This window comes from Mirounga leonina, unplaced genomic scaffold (assembly GCF_011800145.1).
Source record: "Mirounga leonina isolate KUSES-001 unplaced genomic scaffold, KU_Mleo_1.0 Mir_357, whole genome shotgun sequence".
Lineage (NCBI taxonomy): Eukaryota > Metazoa > Chordata > Mammalia > Carnivora > Phocidae > Mirounga > Mirounga leonina.
Window position 1 is genome coordinate 4,118,069 of NW_023270702.1, and position 21,548 is coordinate 4,139,616.

Here is a 21,548-nt window from a genome sequence, read left to right on the forward strand (position 1 = left end):
TTCCGTGTTTTTTAAAATCTCCTGTCATATTATTTCCCATTCACAACTACAACTAGCCTTTTAAAATTATTAATCTGCTGGTCTTTCTAAAACTTTACAGCCCTTTTCATCACCCTTTCTCAAGTTATTTTTCTTTGCATAATCCATCTTGCTAACATTTTTCAGCAGACTAGTGGATGTCACAGGCTAAAAGAGCTGGCTAGTGGATAAAGAACAAAAGTTACAGTAACATGGCAACTTCGATACTCCATGTATTTTTGCTAAACTCTATTTTATTCCTGAAGATGTACACTGTCTTTATGATCTGGCAAGAAAAAGAAAATGAAATAAACTCCCTAGGTATCATGTTATCACAAATAATATCTGTCCTATCGGGACAGCCTTAGGAACCTTGACTGCCATAAGAAAACCAAATCCTACGTGAAAAGGTAGCACAGATCCTATGAAGCATTAGCTCCTTTGTATTTGGGGCTGTTTGCACTTATGGAATTCCACAGAATGTGGCCCTGCCTTCTCAGGAATGAAAGCATCAAGTGACAAAAATGGGAATGGGAGCGATGGAACATTCCACTGAGGACCTAGGGGAAGGCCACTGGTCCAACTGGGAGGCTATGAGAAAGGAAGCTAAAAAGAGATTTAAAAGCCTCACTTTCATGAATGTGTTTAATTTTTTTTAACTTAAAAATATATCTAGTCATGCCTCAGTGAGGGAGGTATTTATGTATTCAAATTTTAAAACAAACTACCCACTCCATAACATACATTGAATTAAAACATTTGGGTACATTTTATTAAGTGTTTCTTTTTCCTACCCCAAAAAAAGAGCAAAATATAAACAAACAAAAAATACATATACTCCATGTTGGGCTGAGAAAAGAAAGTCAATCGTGAATTTCTCCCCCTAAGATATGATACTTTTCTCTGTATCCTAGAAAACACTGTTTTTCTCTTTTTTAATCTATACAACTGATTCTGCATGTTCCCAACTACTCTGAGTACTCCGCCTTACAGTGCAACCCAAGATAAGTCAACTACACTAAGTATTTGGGAGGTACACCCTTCTGTACAGCTTGTTTGTAAGCAAGGCAAGTGCATAACCACTACTCTAATATAGTGCTCAAAAGATTAATTGAAACTTTCATAACACCTTCCCCTCTTACAACAATACAACTGAAGGTAATCGCTGGATGCATCATAATCTTTCAGTCTTGTAAAACTTGGCATCAAGTCTCTACGGAAAGATGCATGGCCAAACATGCCCCTGCTGTTGCTGCTTCTAGAAACAACTGGCAAAAAATATTTAAAGCTAAAATTTATTGCTCCAGATTTAACTCGCAGAACCATACCGTTGTGTACAAACTGTTAATCTCCATAGATGCTCAGACGTGATTGTCTCCTTGTGTCTAAACACACAAAATACAAGCTGCTATCTGTACAGTTTACAGTACTGAAACACATATATTTGAAAATGAAGTATAGATATGTACTTTGTAAAGATACATGATTTTACAGCAGGGGTTTACCCAAACTTATTTTTTACAGCCACTTTCAAAATAGACAACAACTTCACTAGGATAGCTAAATTACATCAAAGAAAGAATCAGTGTATCGAAAGTAAATAGACTGGCCAATTCCCCAAGCTCCCGGATTATTTTTATATGTCATTTTTCTTTTCTTTTCCTTTTTTTTTTTTTTTTTGGAAGAAACCCCTATACATAAAATGAAAATAATATCTGGATATTTTCTTCAGTGGTGGACTAAGCAGTTTCTTAAAACAAGACATTAGTTTGCCCTTCACTTCCAAATGCCTTGAAAATAAGATACACTACTGCTTTAAAAGAACCATCGGAATGCTTCAGCGCTGGGAACAGGTGTTCTCTATAAAAAAAGAGCAAGAAAACAAGTTAAGCTTTCTTTCTATGCCAATATAAAATTAGATTTTTCTCCTTTACACTTCAGCAATATTTTTAGTCAGCAATACACAACATAATGACTTGTATATTTCAACATTTAATAAAAAAAAGAAATGTTCATTCTTAGAACATTACAAAATTTAGGATGTTGACTTTAATGCTAATTTACTGAATATAATGATTAAAACACATTAGTCTAAAAAATACAGGGAACACAGCCTAGAACATGGATAACCATCAGAATAAAGGGGGAGGTTCAAACTATTAGCCAATAGTAGGAAGTCCAGCCAGAAAATCTGTATCTGCTGCGTACATACGCATCCTATATAAAGTTGATATTTAGAGAATTCAGTGAGGTAATTTCTTTATTCTGGGAATTTCGTTTATGACAGGTCAACAAATATTACACTGATATTAATTCTATCATTTAACAACTCCTAATGCTAAACATTCCTACAAATAATCTAATGAGAACTATACTGACAATATATGCTACTATTTGAAAGTCTGCATTTTCAACAAATTAATGTCATATGTATGAAACAAACTTATACTAGCCAATGATACTCAGTGGAGCATAACTATCTTTTTGCACCATAAAAAGACTATAGTTTCCTAAAGAGTAGTAAGTTAGCACCAAAAGTATGAGCAATCATTTTAACAAAATGCTTAGAGTTACAGTGGTTTTTGTTTTGTTTTGTTTTGTTTTTGGTTGTTGTTGTTTTTCGGTCAGAAAAACGGTACAGTATTGAATATTATACTATACTTGTATTCTTTAAAAAACAGAATCACATGAGAACATATTGAAGGTACATAAGAAACAATAAGCTAAATTTTCCCATAAGGGCAAATGAAAGAGGGTTGATTTTATTCCTTAGACCAGTCCAACAATCCTGTGTAGAATACAAGATGTCTGCCAAGAATAAGTAAGTATGTAAGTTGGTATGTTGAATGTTACTAAATTACTGGGTAGGTAGAGAACACGAACACACACACGCACCTCTTATAAACACATCTTAAGACAGTGTTACAGCACTTGAATTTCATATTTCAGAAAATACATGAAAAATTCTACTCTAAGTACTCTTTAATAATTGAGGCTAGCTTTTATTTACTTTCTCACATTTGACTTATTTGGTTGACACAGTCCTACTGTAACAATGTCATCTAAAAATAAAAGTGTATTAGTTGGTTAAAAATGTCCATGAAATTTAAATGAAAAAAATAACCATTTTGGAAAGCAAAGCTACTTTTCATTATTTGCACTAAAAAGAATTTTTAAAAACTTGTCCTCACAGTCAATAAATTTCAAAAGAATGTGTAAGAACAAACTAATGATTTTTTTAAAAGTAAACTCTATTCCCAGTGTAAGTCTCGAACTCATGACCCCGAGATCAAGAGTTTCATGCTCTCCCAACTGAGGCAGCCAGGCACCCGAAACTAATGATTCTAATGCAAGTTTGTATAATGTATATACAAAAATATTTAACTTGTGAAGTATTCTCTAAAAATGCAAACAAGAAAGTCCATTATTCCTGCATAAATAGTACTTATTAATATTTTACTCCTTACTCCTCATGGTGTAATGTTTTCTTCTCTCCAGCTCACTATGAATACCTGAATCCCCATCATTTGATTTGGTTGATGAGAAAAACCCCTTTACCACTTTCCAAAATTAACTTTTGAATGATAAATGTAATTGTATATGCTCATTACATTTATTTAGTCATTATTAAAGGAAGTATATGAAGTAATAAGAAACAACATATTCATTCTAATATTCATGCTTTACACACACACACACACACACACACACAAGCAGTAAATGAAAACTTAGACGTTTATACCAGATGCTAAGCTTGCTGCCTGATGCCAACTAAGAATAAATTTTATATAAGTATGCATACTTATATAAATGTAGTCATTTTTAACAAGATAAGTTAGATCCAAACATATCCATGCAATTACAGATTCACATATGAAAAATAAACATGTGCATATATATTCATATATATTCACATTTACATGTATAGAATATGACATAGAGATGCCAATTTACTTTCAGATGCCAACTGGAAACAAGACTGTAAGTATATACTTAGATAATCTTGTATCTTGATAAACATATATGTTTATGAAGATAAACAGAAAAATGTATGGAGTACATTTTTCAAATGAGGTGAACTCCTTATGTCTTGGATACATTTTGAAATCTCTTTTCCAACTCTTTGCTCTTCCTGTGCCCCTTTCCATTACTCAATTTCATTTGCAATATTTAGAAAAAGCACTTCATAAAGTGCCACCTGAGATCAAAGGTCATTGTTGTGAGGAGAAAGAAAATCACTTCTCAATGCTTGTTAGCACCAAAAATTAATTAGATAATGCAAATATGAGAAAAGCAGAGAACTGGTTTTCTTTACTAATACAACCTGTCACAAAATAGAGCACTGTGATGTGTGCATATTATTATGCATACATTGAGGCCAGTATGTAGCTCCATATATAAAGATACAGTCTACTGCTGCAGGGGAAGGGTGAAGATAAGCAGGGAAGCATCTTTTAAAAAATATCTGTCCCTTATATCAAGATTTTTGAGGTCATGAAGCCTAGAAATGATTTGTTGGGAAATCACCTAAAATGTGTGAGAAAACAGGAAAACCACTAGTGCATTAATTAGTACAAATTATCAAGGCATTCACCAGAAGTTTGAAGTCCGGTTTCTCTAAATTTTATTCCAGGGTTAAAAAAGTAACAAAACTCCTTCGTGTCCCATAGGCCACACAAAACAGAAGATGTATGCCCAACCTCCTGCCCAATTTCCACTGGGCTCAGTGGAAATTTACTTTACTCCTGGACTGAGTTCTTTTTGGTCAAGATGGGGAAAACAACATTGTTTGCGTTCACCCATAAAATATTGGTTAAATAATAGGTTTTTTATTAAGTCTGTACTAATTTGGGGACATATCTTCCCTATTCCTGCCAACTAATGAGGTCATCTTTGTTAGAGGACTTTTATTTCAAATGGTGTGGGGGCTCAGCACACCAACATGGAGGATTAAGCACCCTGACCAGCTACCTTAGGGTTATATAAATTCAACAGTCCCAGCTGGGGAATCACACTCTTGATGGGATTACAGTGACTTTCTGGATCTCCGTGATGCTTGCAGGAAATCGTTATCCTGAGTGACAGGAAAGCCAGATTCCCCAGGAAGAGAAGGGGGCGGGGAGGTAAAGAACAGAATGGAGTTGATCAGCATTGCTGAAGGCAGCCTTCAGTGCTCATGCAGGTGCAAACACTGACATACAGCAGCCTGCTCCCAGGAGGCCTGTGGAGAAACCCACAGCCCTCGGTTCTCCTTCCCGTATTGCTGTAAAGCACGGTTTTCCAGAGCATTCATCCCTACAATAGCCAGAGCCATATACCGAAGCCCTTAAACTAATGAGCTTAAAGGCATGACTTCTGTTTCCCTCCTAAATAACTTTAAAAAGTAATGATATTTCCCTGTATAAGATATATAAGAATTTGTGTAAGGTATATAAGAATGATATAATCCAAGCCCAAGTACAGTTTACACATGCTTTTAAAAAAATGAAGACAAAAGTTATCAGTATGTCTCCAGCAGAGGTATATTTAATTTTTGTTAAATCAACCATGAAGAAATAATTAAACAACCTAAAATAAATAAAAATCCCCAAAGCTGCCGCCTAAGGAATTTGAGTATTTTTCTTTTTTGGTGCCTGCTGAGCAGGTGGTATCTTCAGGTTGAGGATGCATCTACACACTCTTGTGTAAAATATGGCAAGTCGGATAAAAATTCACCTCCTGAAAGCTGCAAAACGATATCTACATTTCCCTCTATATAAAGATAGGTGGGATTGGCTATTCATATTTAGATACAATATGTAAAGCGTGGCACTAAACAAAGCTCATTTTAATAAATCCAGACATGAACTTTCAAAGGGCAAATTAAAGACAACTCGATGCTGAAATCTTCTTCAGAATGTATAAGGCTACGCAAATTGAGATAATAATGATGACATCTAAAGTTAAATATATCTTTCCAATATTTCTTCATATACTTTCTAATCCAAAAGTCGTGGTGATTCCCCTAGGCCTTCAGAATTCTACTGTGAAACAGGATGCTTCTAATACAATGATTTCCAAGCTGCAGTCAGTACTTTGGGCTACCATTATTCTTAAGCTAATCAAAAATAATTTCCGGTTTTTCCCTTTATTATTAAAGAAACGGAAGTCATCCAATCATTTTCTGATTCTCATGTAATGATGTGAAGTATGCTTTTTCCAATCAAAAGCAAAGCAATATCAAACTGTAGTTAGCCGATACAGCTTCGTTCAAACTCTTCTGAAATAGTGTTTTCCTGTGAGGAGTCCCCTATAAGTTTCTTAGGCTCCAATCATCTAAGACCTTGAAATTGGAGCACCTCACAGCATTTGATTGACCCCTTCACGCTAGAACTTGAAAACCTCAATGAACCACTGAAATTTCACAATAGAAAGTACGTGAGTATTACAAAAGATAATAGTAGGTACCACTGTTTGCCTTTAGATATTTGATTATATTTTGTTTTGGCTTCACATGAAACTTTAAAACTTTGTGGAGTATTTTGCATGAACAACAACAAAAGATTCTGGTGAAAAAAACTACTTGGTTTTTTTTCTGATTTGATTCACAAAGAATGCTAAAACATCAAGCTATATAGGTTCTCAATTTTTTTACTGACAAAACTTCAAAACCTACTTGGAGAAATGGAAAATTGTATTATATATATAATATTGTGACTGTGAATACACACATATGCACATTAATACAAATCTTTGGATAGTTAGTAATTACGATCTAAAATGATACCTAGGAAATGTTAGAGACACCCCAAAATGCTTTTAGCAGAAATATTTTCTATATCCTATTTATAATTAATATATTTTAGAAACCATAGACCAGTACTCCACTAATTTTACTAGAATTATTAGCAAGCACAAGTATAGAATAGGTCAGTAAATCCGAGAGAACAATTAATTTATGATATAGGATGATCTCACAGTCCAATAATTTGTTATTATAATAAAAAAACAACTATATTTTAATACCTCAATTAAAATATATAAATTAATATAAACACTTTCTACTTTTTAGATTACACCCTACTTTCTTTTTCTATCCTATTGTAATACATATGTCATATACATTATGTAATATATATATGTGTGACAGATATCACATGTCATATATATATTGCACATATATCACATATGTGATATGTATCAGATTAATTCTTCTCATAATTCAGATTCATCAATCATATAATTGTATAAGTATTTGTATACTCACATTTTATTTTGGCCATTATCCAGATGTAAACTAAAAATATCTATCAAAATTACCACTAACTGGAATATTAGACCCCTCTCTAAAAGAGAGAAAGCACCAAATAGGTAACTGCATAACTTTTACGACCCAGTTTTTTGGAGGCCTTAAATAAGATTATAAGGAAAACTCTAGTTTTTGGGTTTTCAAGTTGACATGTATGGCCAGGATTTCTCTGATTAATGGTGGAGAACTGTCAATGGCTTTCTCATTAGTAACCATTCTCTGTGGACTGTTCCCCTGCTACTCTTCCCACTTTGCCAATAGAGAGCTCCTCCTCCTCCTCCCCCTCCTAGATGAATACCACCCCCCTCGCCATCACTACTGTGATGGCATGATTTTAGGCAATGATAGCATGACTTGAGACGATAAACCCAGCTAACATTTGCCGATGGAAAGATGAGTTTATATATTACGTTATACAGATGCTAAGTCAGGTCAATATGCTGGTAGAGCCAGTTAGGAAAACAACTGTCTAAAGGAGAATGTGTGTGTCTAAAGGGTAGGAATGGGTTGGTAGGAAGGAAAGTAATAGCTTACCACCGTGATTTACATGAGTCCAAATACATACGGTTTTATGATAAATTATCTAACTTCTGTCTCTGCCAGATAGATAGATAAGTGGTAGGTAGGTAGGTAGGTAGATTGATTAAGACTCATTTATCATAAAACTAAGTATCTTGGATGAAGGACTAAGATATAAAGTTAGGGATTTAGATGGGTACTGCAAAAGGCAGAAATAAAGAAAAGTTTAAGTTTCTTAAACAAGTGTCTGTGTGTGTGTGTAAACATTTATGTTTACATGTATGTTTCCAATTCTATCTCCCCTCAAAGTCACTCCACTAATCCTGTTTAATGCAACAATGCCTTTAGGTGAGATCATTGCTAATCAGGTATTGAAAAACCACCAGCATTCTTTTTGTGATAAAGTTGTTGGACAATTTTGAAAATTCTGGTTAATTTTAAAGCAGACAGTGAACTGTCTTGTTCTTTTACTGAAGAGAAGAAGAAATATTCTTGTAAAATGTGAGGATATGGGAGGCCAAAAAAAATATTAAGAGGTGACATTTTAAAATTATCAAAGCTATGATTTAGACAGTCTCTAACATGTATTCAAATTAAATACAATAGTTACACCAAACCTCCACAAGAAATTCAAATTACAGTGCTTCTCTTTGAATTACTATAGATCTGAGAATTTGAGAAATACTCATTTTTTATATTATATAAAAAGTGAAAATAACTTAAATAAAAATTTTTCTCTTAGGTTAAGTTCCTTAGCATCTTGGATGTAGTCACTGGACTTCATTTGGTTTAGAATCCTCTGTGACAAAATTCCAGCCACTTCGATAGACCCAGCCCAGAAACCAAAGCATGTTTTATGTCCATGAATTTCTTAGAGGAATTTAGAGTAAATTCCAAACATTTCAGTCATTAAGATGTTATCATCAAAATAATGTACTTGGTTAAAAACTATACTTCTGAAAATAACAGGTAGCTTTTGCAGTATTTCTTAAAAAAAATTTTTTTTAAATAATTGTAATTCAATTGTAACTGCCATCACACCAAATGCCCAAATTCACAATCACTCTAAGTTTTTGGTCTCTCTCATTTTTTTTTTTAAATAATAAAATTAAAAGGTATATAATCAACAATTATTATAATTTAACTTTATCAAGTTATTACATGTCACCTAGCTCTTTAGAAATATATTTTGGCTTATTTCCCTCATTAAGAGGATATATACTCTTAAGCATTCTATGCTACCATGAAATCAGCATATCTTGTGCTAGAGCAAGTCCTCAAATATTTAGATTCAAATTTCTCCTCAGAGAATTTCCATATACTACTTCTTTTTCTATGAGTATTTTGTACCCCATCTTTGTGCAAACATATCCACCTTCCTAAGGTTAACTAACTAGCAGAGTCAATTAATAAGCCTAACCTTTTTTTCAAGCATAGAATTTATAAGATGTAGTGATTAATCATCTTCCATTTTTCTGGAGTCTTTTCTGTAAGTGCATTCCGTATTTTTCAGGAAATTCTCTATATAACCACTTAAAAATTAGAGGTATTTTGGAACAATTAGTTGTTTATAGGATGGCCTCTATCTCCCTAAACACCATCGCTAATTTGGAGCATTGGCTTTTCTACATTTCTAACTGAAGACTAACTGAAGACCTGAGTGAATTACTCTTAAAGAGAAATGAGAAGGGGGTGGGGGTGGGAACTAGTTTCCATGAAACTACTTTTTCCGCTATGGTAAATGAAAAGAAACAATGTTGAAGAGTTGTAGTAGGTCTAAGCCCAGACTCATGGCATCTTGCCAAAAATTTTGAGCCTTTGTTTCTACCAATTTCTTACTTAAACCAGACTCAAGAAGATGACCTTGCACATGACAATCCTTTCTACCAATATGCTCCTTTCTCGTTTCTCTTGGATCTGTAACACTACACTCTGCCTGACCTTCCTCCCTCCCTCCCTTCCTTCTTTCTTATTCAGGTCAAACAAGGATTCCCACTACTCTGTAAAAATGTACTTGAAATAACAAGTCATACTGTAGATTCTCAGTATGTTCAAATGTTCAAGGCAAGTATTCTTTTTTTTCTTATTCCATGAAAAACTCTACTAACAGAAAAAACTTAATAGTACACCACATAATCACATGGGGTAACCAGGCAGAGATCATCAATAGCAACCTGTATTTCTTATCTAGGTCTGGGAAGAACTAAGCCAAGGATGCATCAAGGAATCCCAAGGCTTTTAAATAGGTATGAGACTGCTCCCGGAGCAATTATATCACTTTAATTCAATTATGTCATTTTACATGTGTCCACTTCTTGGCCTGAAAGTTAAAAATGTAAGTAGGGAACTAAGTATCTTGGATGAAGGATTAAGATATAGAGTTAGGGATTTAGATGGGTATTGCAAAAGGCAGAAATAAAGAAAAGTTTAAGTTTCTTAAACAAGTGTCTGTGTGTGTGTGTAAACATATATGTATGTATATATCCACAGAGCTTACCACAAATCTTAGAAAATAACGGTTCCTACCTAAAGATTAGTCAGACTGAATTGCATTTACCCAGGGCTACGTGCTTAGTAGCATACCATGTATTCATGAACATACAGCATAGGTACAGACCTGCCTAGGAGAAGTAAAGACCCACTATTTATAGAAATACATTTAAATTTTACTCTTTATCTTGTTAACATTGTTCCATTTACAAATATAATTTCTTTCCTCACTACAGACTCGTTCAATAGTGTTGTTGCTGTCACTAAACTAGTGTTTTTCAAACTTTTTTGACTGCAACCAACACTTAGAAATACATTTTACATAGCAGCCTAGTACATGCATACACATACATTTATGTATACATACAAACTGAAACAGAAGTTTAACAATATGTACTCTTACTATATGTGCTGCACTCATATATTTTATGTTCCACTCTGTTCTGTTCTACTTTCTGAAAATCCTTGTGGTAAGCCAACACATGGGCCACTAATGTTCTGTCACCTGCAGTTTGAAAAACACAGCTCCACGCCACACAAATAACATATTCATGTGAAGAGAATCACATGAGGAAAATCCAAAAACCACTCCACTTCATAATGAATTTAACTCTATATAGCAGCCCTACTTAAAAGATCCAATTTGTATTTCCTTTGGGACAGAAAAGGCCAGTGTTCTCTCTTTTGTTTTTCATGGATGAAAATACATGCAGTGTATTTGATGTTTACTAGAAGATTCCACATCTTCTCACCTCTCATCCCTCTACGTACAACTGAGAATTTTAGCTCTTTCCTTATTCTTGACTCCGTTAAAACCATCACTGGTCTCATTTAACCGACACACAAGAACACTTCCCATAGACGTCTTTCCCCACCAGTTACATTCCTGCCACTGATTCACCAGCAACCGTAATCATCATTTCCACACAATTAAATTTATATGGTCTTTCTTTTAAAATGTATTTCATCTCTTTTCACTCTGTAAGGTTTTGGAGAAAATATATCTTCTCTGGAATTTGCCAGATTTGCTGAAATACACAGAAATGCCCATGAGTCTTCATGATCTATAAACATATGCCCCTTTTCCCTCTGGTCCTCCTAGATCTCTATCCTTTTGAATCTATCAATCATCCAAGTTTTGGGTTTTTGGTTTTTTTTTTTTTAAGTCTTTGGGCAAGAAACAGCACTTTCAGCAGAGTTTTCCCCAGTTTGATACTTGTTCACGTTCTCAAGAATGTCCTCTAAAGTATGAATTTAGATGCAGAGGAGATCCAAATGGGATCCCATTTTCCACCCATCTTGGAAGCATTCTCTTTTAGTTACACTTTGGAATTATTCTACCAAATGTTTCAAAGACATAAGTAAAAATAATAACATCAGCTATAACACAATCTGTTTTCCCTGTCTCTGATTCAGCTGCCACTCCACTGAACTTTAGCTTCAGCTCTGACTCCCAAACCAAATATATTGAGTGAAGTCATAAAAATATTATCTTCCCTCTTTTTATAGTTTCCACTCTCTGCAAAACTTCTATATCTGCTGAAGGAAAGCAGACATCCATATCCTGTCTTGACGAAGTTCCTTCTAGATACTGCATTGCATCCTGACCTGAATATTCCTTTCTCCTTGGTTTTTAATGCTTTCTGGATTAGTATTCTAAATCTTTTAGGGCTTATCACTGTTGTTGTTTTTTTTCCCCCCCAAAAAAACCATTAGCCTTTTCTATTATTGCTCACTAACTTTCTTCATTTCATAAATACCCTCTCCTTATTAAAAAAAGAAAGCTCTGCATACTTTACTTTTTATTTTTATCTCAAAATGTGTTATCTACCTGTTTTACTCCCCACACACCTATCTTCCAAAACAAAAGTAACTCTAAAATTTTCCAATATTTATTAAATATGTTCTCCAACTAGAATTCATATACATTTAACCATTCTTTCTTACAATGATTTTCTTAAACTAATTCACATTTAGAATAACTCCCCGTATCTGTCCAAATAAGAAAATAGTAGCCAAAGGAAGGTGTTGTGTTAAAGTTAATCTCTCTCTCTCTCTCTCAAAAGTTATAGAAATTAATGGCAGTGGTGTGTCTTTGGTGAGGAAGGAGGAAGAGCATTAATTTATTTAACCTGGCTCACCACACTGACTGACTTGATTAGGTAATTTGTACACTTTTCCTGGGCATTTGGCAGTGCAAGTACAAGAACAAGGAAAACTCGTTTATCAGGTTTATCTCTTTCCAAGTGAAATCAAGCCAGATATTTGGTGAACTGGATGATTAAAGCAAAAATTCAGAAAACACAAACCACAACATAGTCTACCTGTGCTTTAATTTCTGAAAACTATAAGTAACCTGTTGGTGGACGGAATTATCTGTAAACATAATTGTCTTATTCTCTACTTTTCATTGAGGACTTTAACATAGGAATGAGAAATTGCATAGCCTCTTTCATTATACAAAGTACACTAACCTACGTACAGTATCAAAACGTTGTAAGCTAACGGATACTATTATCCCCATTCTATAGATGAAGAAAGAAAGTTCAGAGAAGTTATGCTGATGTACCTAATTTCAACTGTAAGTTACCTGATACTATTAGCTCTTCCCATAACCCATCATCAGAATGTGGCCATATGGCCCACATATAATTTTTAATTATAAAAGAAATGAAAAGCCAAGAAACTAGGAGTACTTTCCTAATATAATTTATATTTGGTTTTAAATCAGCCAAAGAAATACATATTTAGTGTTACTTTTTTTTTTTTGAAGAATTTTTGCTTTGCCACTCGCTATTAAGAAATGTAATGTGAAATAAATGCATTAAATATTAAGAAAAAGAAAAACAACAAATTTAACAGGCTCGCTCTCATACCTGGCTTTGGATTCTTATGCTGTTAAAATAAATTAAGAGAAAGCCCCGAAGTTTCACAGAGGAAAAAAATACTTCTCATAATGTTTTAGAGTAGAAGTTAACAAGCCTGCTGGGATCCTTTTAGCCCCTGCAGAGCTAAGTCTTCAACATTATTAAATGGCTGTCGCATCTGAAGTATGGTGCAACATAACTCAATAAACAACAGAAAACATATGATGCTGAATGGAGGGAGGCTTTTCGATTACCGTGCAGAATAACTGAATATCAGGACAGGTGTTTGTATGTGATGGAACAAGATATGACTGAAGGATAAACCATCCCTGTGCCCCTCCCCCAAATATTTTGAAACTCTTAAGGATAATAGCATAATGCCAGATGAAGAACTATGTTAAGAATGAGCAGAAACACTACAACACAAGGAACAGAATTAATGCATATGTAGAATCTTCAAAATTTACACTGATGACAATAAAAAAATCCTTGAAAACAAATTTTTGTAAAAAATGGTATTTTCTAGAGTGTTCTACGGCCCCTACCAAGATCATCTACATTCTAATCAGTGACTGAAAATCATACATAAAAATGAAAAATTTTACCATTATTTTGGGTTCATTTTTGCTTTTTAAAGATTAACTTAAAAATAAAGGAAAACTAAAAGAAAAGTAGTCCTTTGTCCAACTTAGATATTTACGTGGGGCTTCCTTTCAACAAATGTTGAATTTAACCTATTAATTTGATTAGGTATTTTTATGCAATGAACACATTAGATTAACATTCTGTATAAGGTGAGGAAAAATACATGTAAAAAAATGGAAGCATATCCACTCTTGTGAAATTTATTGGATAGTGGGACATTTTGTTACGCTTTTTCAAAGCAAAATTAAAAGGTGAGTTGTTTCCTGGTAAAAATGAACTATGTATTCAGATAATCTAACCAACTGAGTTCAAACAGTTCTAAGCACCAACTACTTCAAAAGAGTTTTTAAAAACACACTTCTACAGATGCAAATAATTTCATGTTTTACTCGTGTATCCAGAAAGAGTATTCCACAGGGTTGCCAGGATCACCCTCCCCACAGATCCTCAGTCCCCAACCTGGCAAACTAGAGCCAATGTGGATGAAACACCCACCCTTCTTCCACTCCTTTCCAGTTTTAGTCTTACAGACTAGTTGATTAATTTGTTCTGTATTTGCCAATCTGTAAGTCTGACTATAGAAAACCCCGAACTGTTCACCCAGGGTATCAAGGAACTAACCAAAATAGGCAGCAATACTTCAGTCATCAATTCAGCAAAAAGTCTAAAAAGTCAAGTAACTTTTATTTTCCTAATCACTAGACACACCTTTCATTCTTATTTAAAATGTACGATATTTCTATGTGATTAGTCTAAAAGTTGTTATTGTTGATTTGTTCTGATTGGCTTTCTGATTGTTTGTTTGTATTTTATTTGAATGACAGTTGAATTTCAAACAAACTTTCTTAGAGGATAACTTACACATGGATTTTAATTACTTTTATTTTACTATTCCTAATTGCCATGCAAAACATTGCTTAGAATTTACATGATATTTGCATGGGTGGGGGTATTATTTTCATTTAGGAATTATTAAAAACGTATGGTCCTTTTAAAAACAACCTTGACTACCTTGTATTACATGTAGTGACAGAAGGTAAATCTCTCTGGATTTGTATTACAGCTTGATGCCTTGACTACAAATCTACTTGATTTTAGTCAAAGCTAAACTTTTCTGAACTCTTTTCTTATCATTCATGAAACTCAGGATCTTTTTTCCTACGTTATTTCTATATTACACTCTAGTGTTAATATACTATGATTTTGTTTGAATTAATTGACAACTTTCCTCTTTCCCTTTGATATTTACATATTTGGATTTTGAGAATAAAACAAAAATTTACATTTTTATACTGGCATGTTTTTGATTTTTGAAACTAAAAATTGAGAACTCATTTTTAAATCGTGATATAAAATGACAAACTGGTGGATGTTTCAATTTAAGATATGAAACATCTGTGTTTACCTATACATTTTTTTTTAAAGTCACCAAACTTCAAAAACTTATAACACGTTCAATTATTGACCGGTTTCGTTAACTATATAGATGCTAAGTTTGAAGGACACATCTATTTTACATATGGTCTACACATAAATTTCTTTGGAAGCAGGTACCATCTTCCTTGTAGACAATGCTGTGTCCAGAATTTTACGACTGCCCTTTGTGTGGTGGGGGCCCTTAGAACTTAATAGCATATATAAAGAAATGTGTCCCTCCTCCCCTAAAACACTCTTCAAAAAATCAAGTTATCAAGTTTGGGGCAATATTTGGGTGTTTCCCACCAAACCCCTTAGTAGCTCAATCTAACTAGTTGGCCTGTATGTTCAGTAGATAAATGTTTTCAATGAGAGAAAAGTTTTAAAAGAAAAGAAAGAGACTGAGATTGTCCTTTTCCTTGAGGTTTCAGTTTCTCTTCACTATAGTCTCTTCACTGTAAGGTATCCTTTTAAAGTCCTTCCCTCCAGCTTGCGGTGGCAGCGGGTAACTTAGAGCTGAGAGCCAAGGGTGGGGGCAGGGAAATCTCCTGAGGTGCTGCTTACTAATGTAATTCCATAAATCAGCTAATGGGAGAGAAACCAGATCTGTGTGGTCTCTAATGCTGTCCCACAGAGATCAATCATGTCACCTGAACAATGTTCAGGGACTAAGAGGCTGGGGTTGCCCGTGGGACAATTCTATCCCTTGAGCCATATCGGGTTGGGATATTTTAAAAAGTTAGATCTTCATATCAGAAATGTAACTGCTGCGAATATGAAAACTGAAGGATTGATTACCTATGCATGAGACAAAATGCTATTATGTAACTTATTATCATAATGCATAAGCACATGTTTATTAAAATCTCTCAATTTAATATTGATCATTTAATATGCAAGTTTTTAAAATAAGTTTTGTTGCAGAAAGGGCATACAGTATTTGTAATAACTGCTTTGAATAATTAGTGACATTTTTTTAATGTAGTAATTGATTAAATGAACAGTGCTCTATGCAAATATACAGTGCACAGTATCATAGAAAAACTAAATTTGTTTTATGTGCATTGTTATCTTATGGAATATTATCAAGGAGGTGATTTTATAAATATATTTCCAAGGCATTAAGATGCTCTTAACATGAGACTAAGCAGGAAAATGTGAAAATAAGTAATGCTGTTTTAAAAGGAATGCCAGAGGGGAGGCTTCGAAAAAAATGTGGGCAAGAATCCCAACACATCCATGTGAGTCTGTCTTAATTTCAGTTTACTCACCCTGAAAATCTGATTAAACCTCCAGCCTTTGGGATGAGAATAAGTCAAAGGAAAGAAGGACACATGAGGCTTGAAATGTTAAATAAGACTATAACTAATGATTATGATGCAAATATTACTCGGTGTCCACAATTTAAAGCCAACAAATACTAGTTACTGACCTTAAACCTGAAGTCCACAGGTGTTATCCAAAATGAATCCCCAAATCATCGTCCTCAGCTAGGGAGTCTATCCAATCTCTAAAACATCTCCACAGATGATGATAACTTACAGGAACCAAATTAGAGAGGGAAGCAGGTCAGCAGGGGACTTTTCACCGACCAGCAAACACTGCTCCAGCTTTGGTTCAGTCATGTAAACCCTGTCACTCTGACATGCATCCAGCTGCTTCCCTACAACCACAACAGTGTGGTTGTACATGTGGTGAAGGCTGCCACTGCCTTTTGAAAATAATCTAGAGAGAATCGTAGCCAATTAAAAAAATGAAGCAAAATAGCCCCCCCAACCCCCCCCCCAAAAAACTTTTTCTTTCTGCCAAAGAGCACTCTACTAACAATCTTAGCCTTGAGCCATGACCCATTCTCTGGTAGGAAGGGGTATGTTCTTAGGAAAACATCTTCAGAGAGTTCTACGAAGACAGAAATGTGTTTCCCTTCTCACCCACACCCCATTTTCTGAAGATCAACAGAACTTTTGTGCACTTGGATTAAAAAAAAAAAAAGAGGAAAAGGTAATACTATGGGATCATATGTGACCAAAATGTCGAAGGAATTTAAGCATCACAACAAGTTTGTGGGAAAACTATCCAAAGGAGGAAAAAAAAGGAAATTTGTGGAGTTTGTCTAGACTGATAAATCAGCATAGAAACTTGTGCAGAAAACCTATTGGTAGCCACACTAAGCTCCTTCAGAGCGGTTATTTACTAAATAAATCCGAATTATTCAGTGGTCTTACCCACTGCATAACCTAAATCAGGATGCAGGGAGTGCCAAGGATCTAGCTGCAGATGTGGCCTACTAGCAACATGAAATCTGTAATTCTAGATACTATACAGTTCAAGTGGAAAAATAAAAGCCATCTAGTCCTTATCAACTGGGCATTAACAGGAAATTTTAGTATGAACTGAATTTTAATTTCCCATGGGCCTTAGAGACCTAGAGGTAAGTTACAACAAACCAATCCAGAAAACAGAATTCAAAAACTAAAAACGAATTTTTGCCACCTAGCAAAAAACAGGGACTGCATTTTTATAATTGCTATTATCTTTGTTCAAGCAGAGTTGTCAAAAGACGTGTAATAAACCATCCTGGAGTAAAGTCAAACTTTCGACAAAGAGATGGGTTTTCTTAAAAAGAGGAATACATGTAATATTTTGATGGAACTGATCACAATCAATAATGATATCAATATAATACTGGGGTTTTTTTTGAATCCCAAAACGCTGTTTGCTTTGTATATTAATAAAACTTAAAAAAAATCTATTATCTTATTTGTGTTCAAACCTCCAACAAAATTCTTTAATTTCCCTTTTTTATTTTTTTTTTAAAAATCCTTTCAAAGACCAGTCCTTCATGGAGAAAACTCCTTTAAGCAGTGCTCACAATTTTTAAAAAGAATGTACAAGTGCCCCCCTGATGATAACTTGTGAGAGCCAGTCTCATTCTATAATCCAGCCCATAGAATATTCCCAAATGCTAAATCCACCACTCACATTCTCAAGTATATATGAACATCCTGCCACCTACTCTGTAAATGATATCAAGGGACTAAATATGATTACTTGTCCATACATCTTTGCTAAACATGCCACTAAAATCATTTACCTATGATTGTACATTTTCCCCTTTTTGTTTTGATCACATTACCACATGAAATTTCCACCAAACACATCACTCTTTGTATTTAACATAATTAGAAGCCTAATTTGACAATTACTTTAGTGACAATCAGTGCATTGTCGGATTTAAGGACATATAGGAAAAGGAAATTATTATTGACCATCTAGGGTATCAATCAAAACTGTGCTTGGTTTATAGTACAATTTTGTGACCACAAAATGATTACTTTGTCAAATGCAGAGCCCAAAGGAAATATTCTTTGGTAACCAAATTTTAGTAATCATTTGTGAGACTATGTAAAACAATTCTTAAATAAAATTGCCATCACCTGTCCGAAATGAATTAATTTTGTCCCTTGATTCTATGTCACATCCCCTTAAAAATTGCAGGTGGTGTTCAGCTTTCTATATTATTTCTGCTTTCTCAAAATTACCAGATATGCAGAAAATGGGAAACAGAAACATTTTTATCATGGTGAAGAGAACAATTATTCTAGAAGGGGGTAGAACACCCTTTTGAATCCATGTTATTTCAGCTTCAAAAATAACTCTGTGTGTGCGTTTTAATGGAAACATAGGCTTGTGAGCCACAAATGGTGTCCTCCCTGTTATAACTGGGCCACTGATAAGTCTTTTAGCCAATAAAACTATATAAAATGTGATGTGTCCAATCCTTTGGGCAGAGATGCTTTTAAAACTAATACTAGGAGGGAGGGGGCATATTAAACCGCGAAGGGGCATTTTTGAGCATACTGAATGTGAAACTTCTGATTTTTTAAACCAATTACATTAGTTTACCACCGCAGATAAAAAGGAGGGGCGCACCCCCATCTGGAGGCCAGTTCCACGCGAAGTGCAGCTGGGGAGGGTGGTTGAGAGGCCGAGCCCTCGCAACCACCTGCAACTGTATCTTACAGCCTGAATGAAGCTTCAGGAAAGGGGTACTGCATCTTCAAGCCAGACAAGAAGCCCTGAAGGGGAGAAGAGAGGGGAGTGAGGAGGGAGGGGGGGAGACTGGGAAACAAGAAATCATCTCCTCTGACCTCTAGCGAAGTGCCAGGTTTTTTCTTTAGCTCTTCACATTTTCTAAATTTGCAGATCTGGTGTCCCGTTTTGCGGTTCCTGCAACTGCTGCAGACGCCACAGTTGATGAGCCTCTTGCAGGGCACGCAGACCCCACACCTTTTCCTCTTCTTCTTGGCCGGGTTGGCTCCGCTAGCTCCCCCTGAGGAGGACGAGGAGGAGGAGGAATGATTCTGCGGGCAGTCTGCCAGATTGGCAATTTGAAACGCACTGTCTGTGACGGCTGCTGAGGCTGCTGCGGGGGAGTGAAGGGCTGTCATGACGATGACCCCTGGAGGTAATGAGATGCCCCCTAAAGCCGGGATAGCGGAAAAAGTCCCCACGCGCTCGGGGAGATTCATTATCTCTGCTTCAGCAGCGCCGCATTTGAGCTTGTTCATGCATTCCCCCGCCAAAGGTCTGCAGTGTTCAGGGGATAAGGTGGAGAGGAAATTAGTATTTGCCATTTGCAACGACGGCTCTGGCGGGCAGCCAGCTTTCCCCAGCCTCTGGGAGTCGTTTCGGTGGTGCATGCTGGTCCTGCTGCCGCCGCCGCCGCCACCGCCGCCGCCGCCGCCGCCGCCACCGCCACCGCCGGCGGGGAGGATTGCCGAGGAGGAGGCGGAGGAGGAGGCGGCGGCGGAGGAGGATTTCCTGCCGCCCCCGCCGCCCCCGCCACCGCCCCCGCCGCCCCCGCCGCCGCCGCCGCCCCCGCCGCCGCCCCCGCCCCCGCCGCTGCCCCAGAGCATGGCGGTGGCGGCGGCGGCGGTGGCCGCGTTGTCGCAGTTCCAGGGGGACATGCCGATGCGCGCGGCGGCCGCGGCGGCGGCGGCGCTGCTGGGGAAGATGGGGGTGGTGATGCGCGCGATCTTGGCCGCCTGCGGGAAGGCGCCCCCGTTGGTCTTGTAGAAGGAGGTGGCAAAGGAGCGGTAGCGCTCCATCTCCGAGTTGTAATCCACAAGGCTGTTCAGGGCCCCCTCGGGCAGGTGGCTTTCCTTGGGCAAGCCCGGGGCCTCCGGGCTCGGCCCGGGCTCCACGCAGACATTGGTGTTCATGGTGCAGGGGGGGAAGAAGGGGTGCAGGGTGGAAGTGGGGACCGCCTGGTCCGACACCTGGGTGGGAAAGGGGGGAAGGTGGGGGGGAGGGAAGGGGGTGATGGTGGTGTTGGGGTGGGGGCCGAGGCGGGAGGGGAAAGTGGGTCCGGATGGGGAGAGCAAGGTGAGGACTGCTTTATTCCTCTCTGGGGCGCATTTCCACAGACGGTGAATTCCCAGGCAGCGTCTTCCTTAGCATTATCCTCCAACTGTTACAACTAAAATAAAGAAAGTCATTCCAACGAGCTGCACGAGGAAAAAGATGAAAAATAAATAAACAGCCTCCCTCACTACCCCACCGCAGACACTGAGAGCTCCCACATTCTTCGTCAGGTCGTTTGCATGACAATCATCAAGACGTGACCCCCCCCCCCCCCCCCCCCCGCCCCCCCCCCCACGCTCCCAACCCACTCCCTCCCTCCCCACAGCACACCACAGCTCCTCCCCCCTATTCTCATAACCCTCCAGAGAAAATGTATTAATAGCCAGGATACCCGGGGAAAGAGGAAAGACGGGGGTGACAAATGCCGAGGGAAAAGGGCAATTGGAGTGCTAAAGACATGCAAATCAGGGGTGGGAGGGCGATACTACCTATAAGCAGAGGGCATTTAAACATTATGAAATGTGTGAACAAGTGCTGCCTGGGCATGCAAATGCTGTAAAGTAGAAAACAGCAATGGCCCTATGAGGAAAATGAACAGGAAATTAGCAAATGAAGTACTGAGAAAGTCTACAATACATCCGAGTATAAACTGTAAGCAAACACAATACAACTGAGAGCTAAGAGACTGCCCACATACAATCTGAACTAAAGAGGCAGGGAAAAAAGAACTACCAGCTGCCACAGTGTCCTTCTGTGTCTGCGGTCATTAGTTTGAATCCCAGCACAGCTGGCTCTGTTAGGGTCTTAATTCAATGGACCAAGGACAGGTCTCAATTGTACAAGCCATTTGGTGGTGGGGCTTGGTGGGGGTAAGAGGGTGGTGTTCTACTTGTTTAAAAGAAAGCAAGAAAGAAAGAAAAAGAAAGAAAAGATGGGCT

General features: G+C 36.9%; 1 protein-coding gene across 1 annotated transcript; it reads right to left on the bottom strand.

The window, feature by feature from the left end:
* Positions 1-791: 791 nt before the first annotated feature.
* CXXC4 (CXXC finger protein 4) lies at positions 792-20,468 on the bottom strand. Its single transcript, XM_035030139.1, has 2 exons — positions 19,395-20,468; positions 792-1,878 (listed from the first exon to the last, which is right to left on the bottom strand). The coding sequence occupies exons 1-2, from the start codon at positions 20,466-20,468 to the stop codon at positions 1,834-1,836; spliced, it is 1,119 nt and encodes a 372-aa protein (XP_034886030.1). The 3' UTR covers positions 792-1,833.
* Positions 20,469-21,548: the final 1,080 nt, after the last annotated feature.

Bases quoted from the DNA above. Each gene is read 5' to 3' on its own strand.
- CXXC4 (XM_035030139.1), bottom strand. From the start codon at position 20,468: ATGAACACCAATGTCTGCGTGGAGCCCGGGCCGAGCCCGGAGGCCCCG. The intron at 1,879-19,394 runs GTCAGAGGAGAT...CTTTTTTTATAG, and splicing joins AACCTGGCACTTCGCTAGAG to AGAACACCTGTTCCCAGCGC.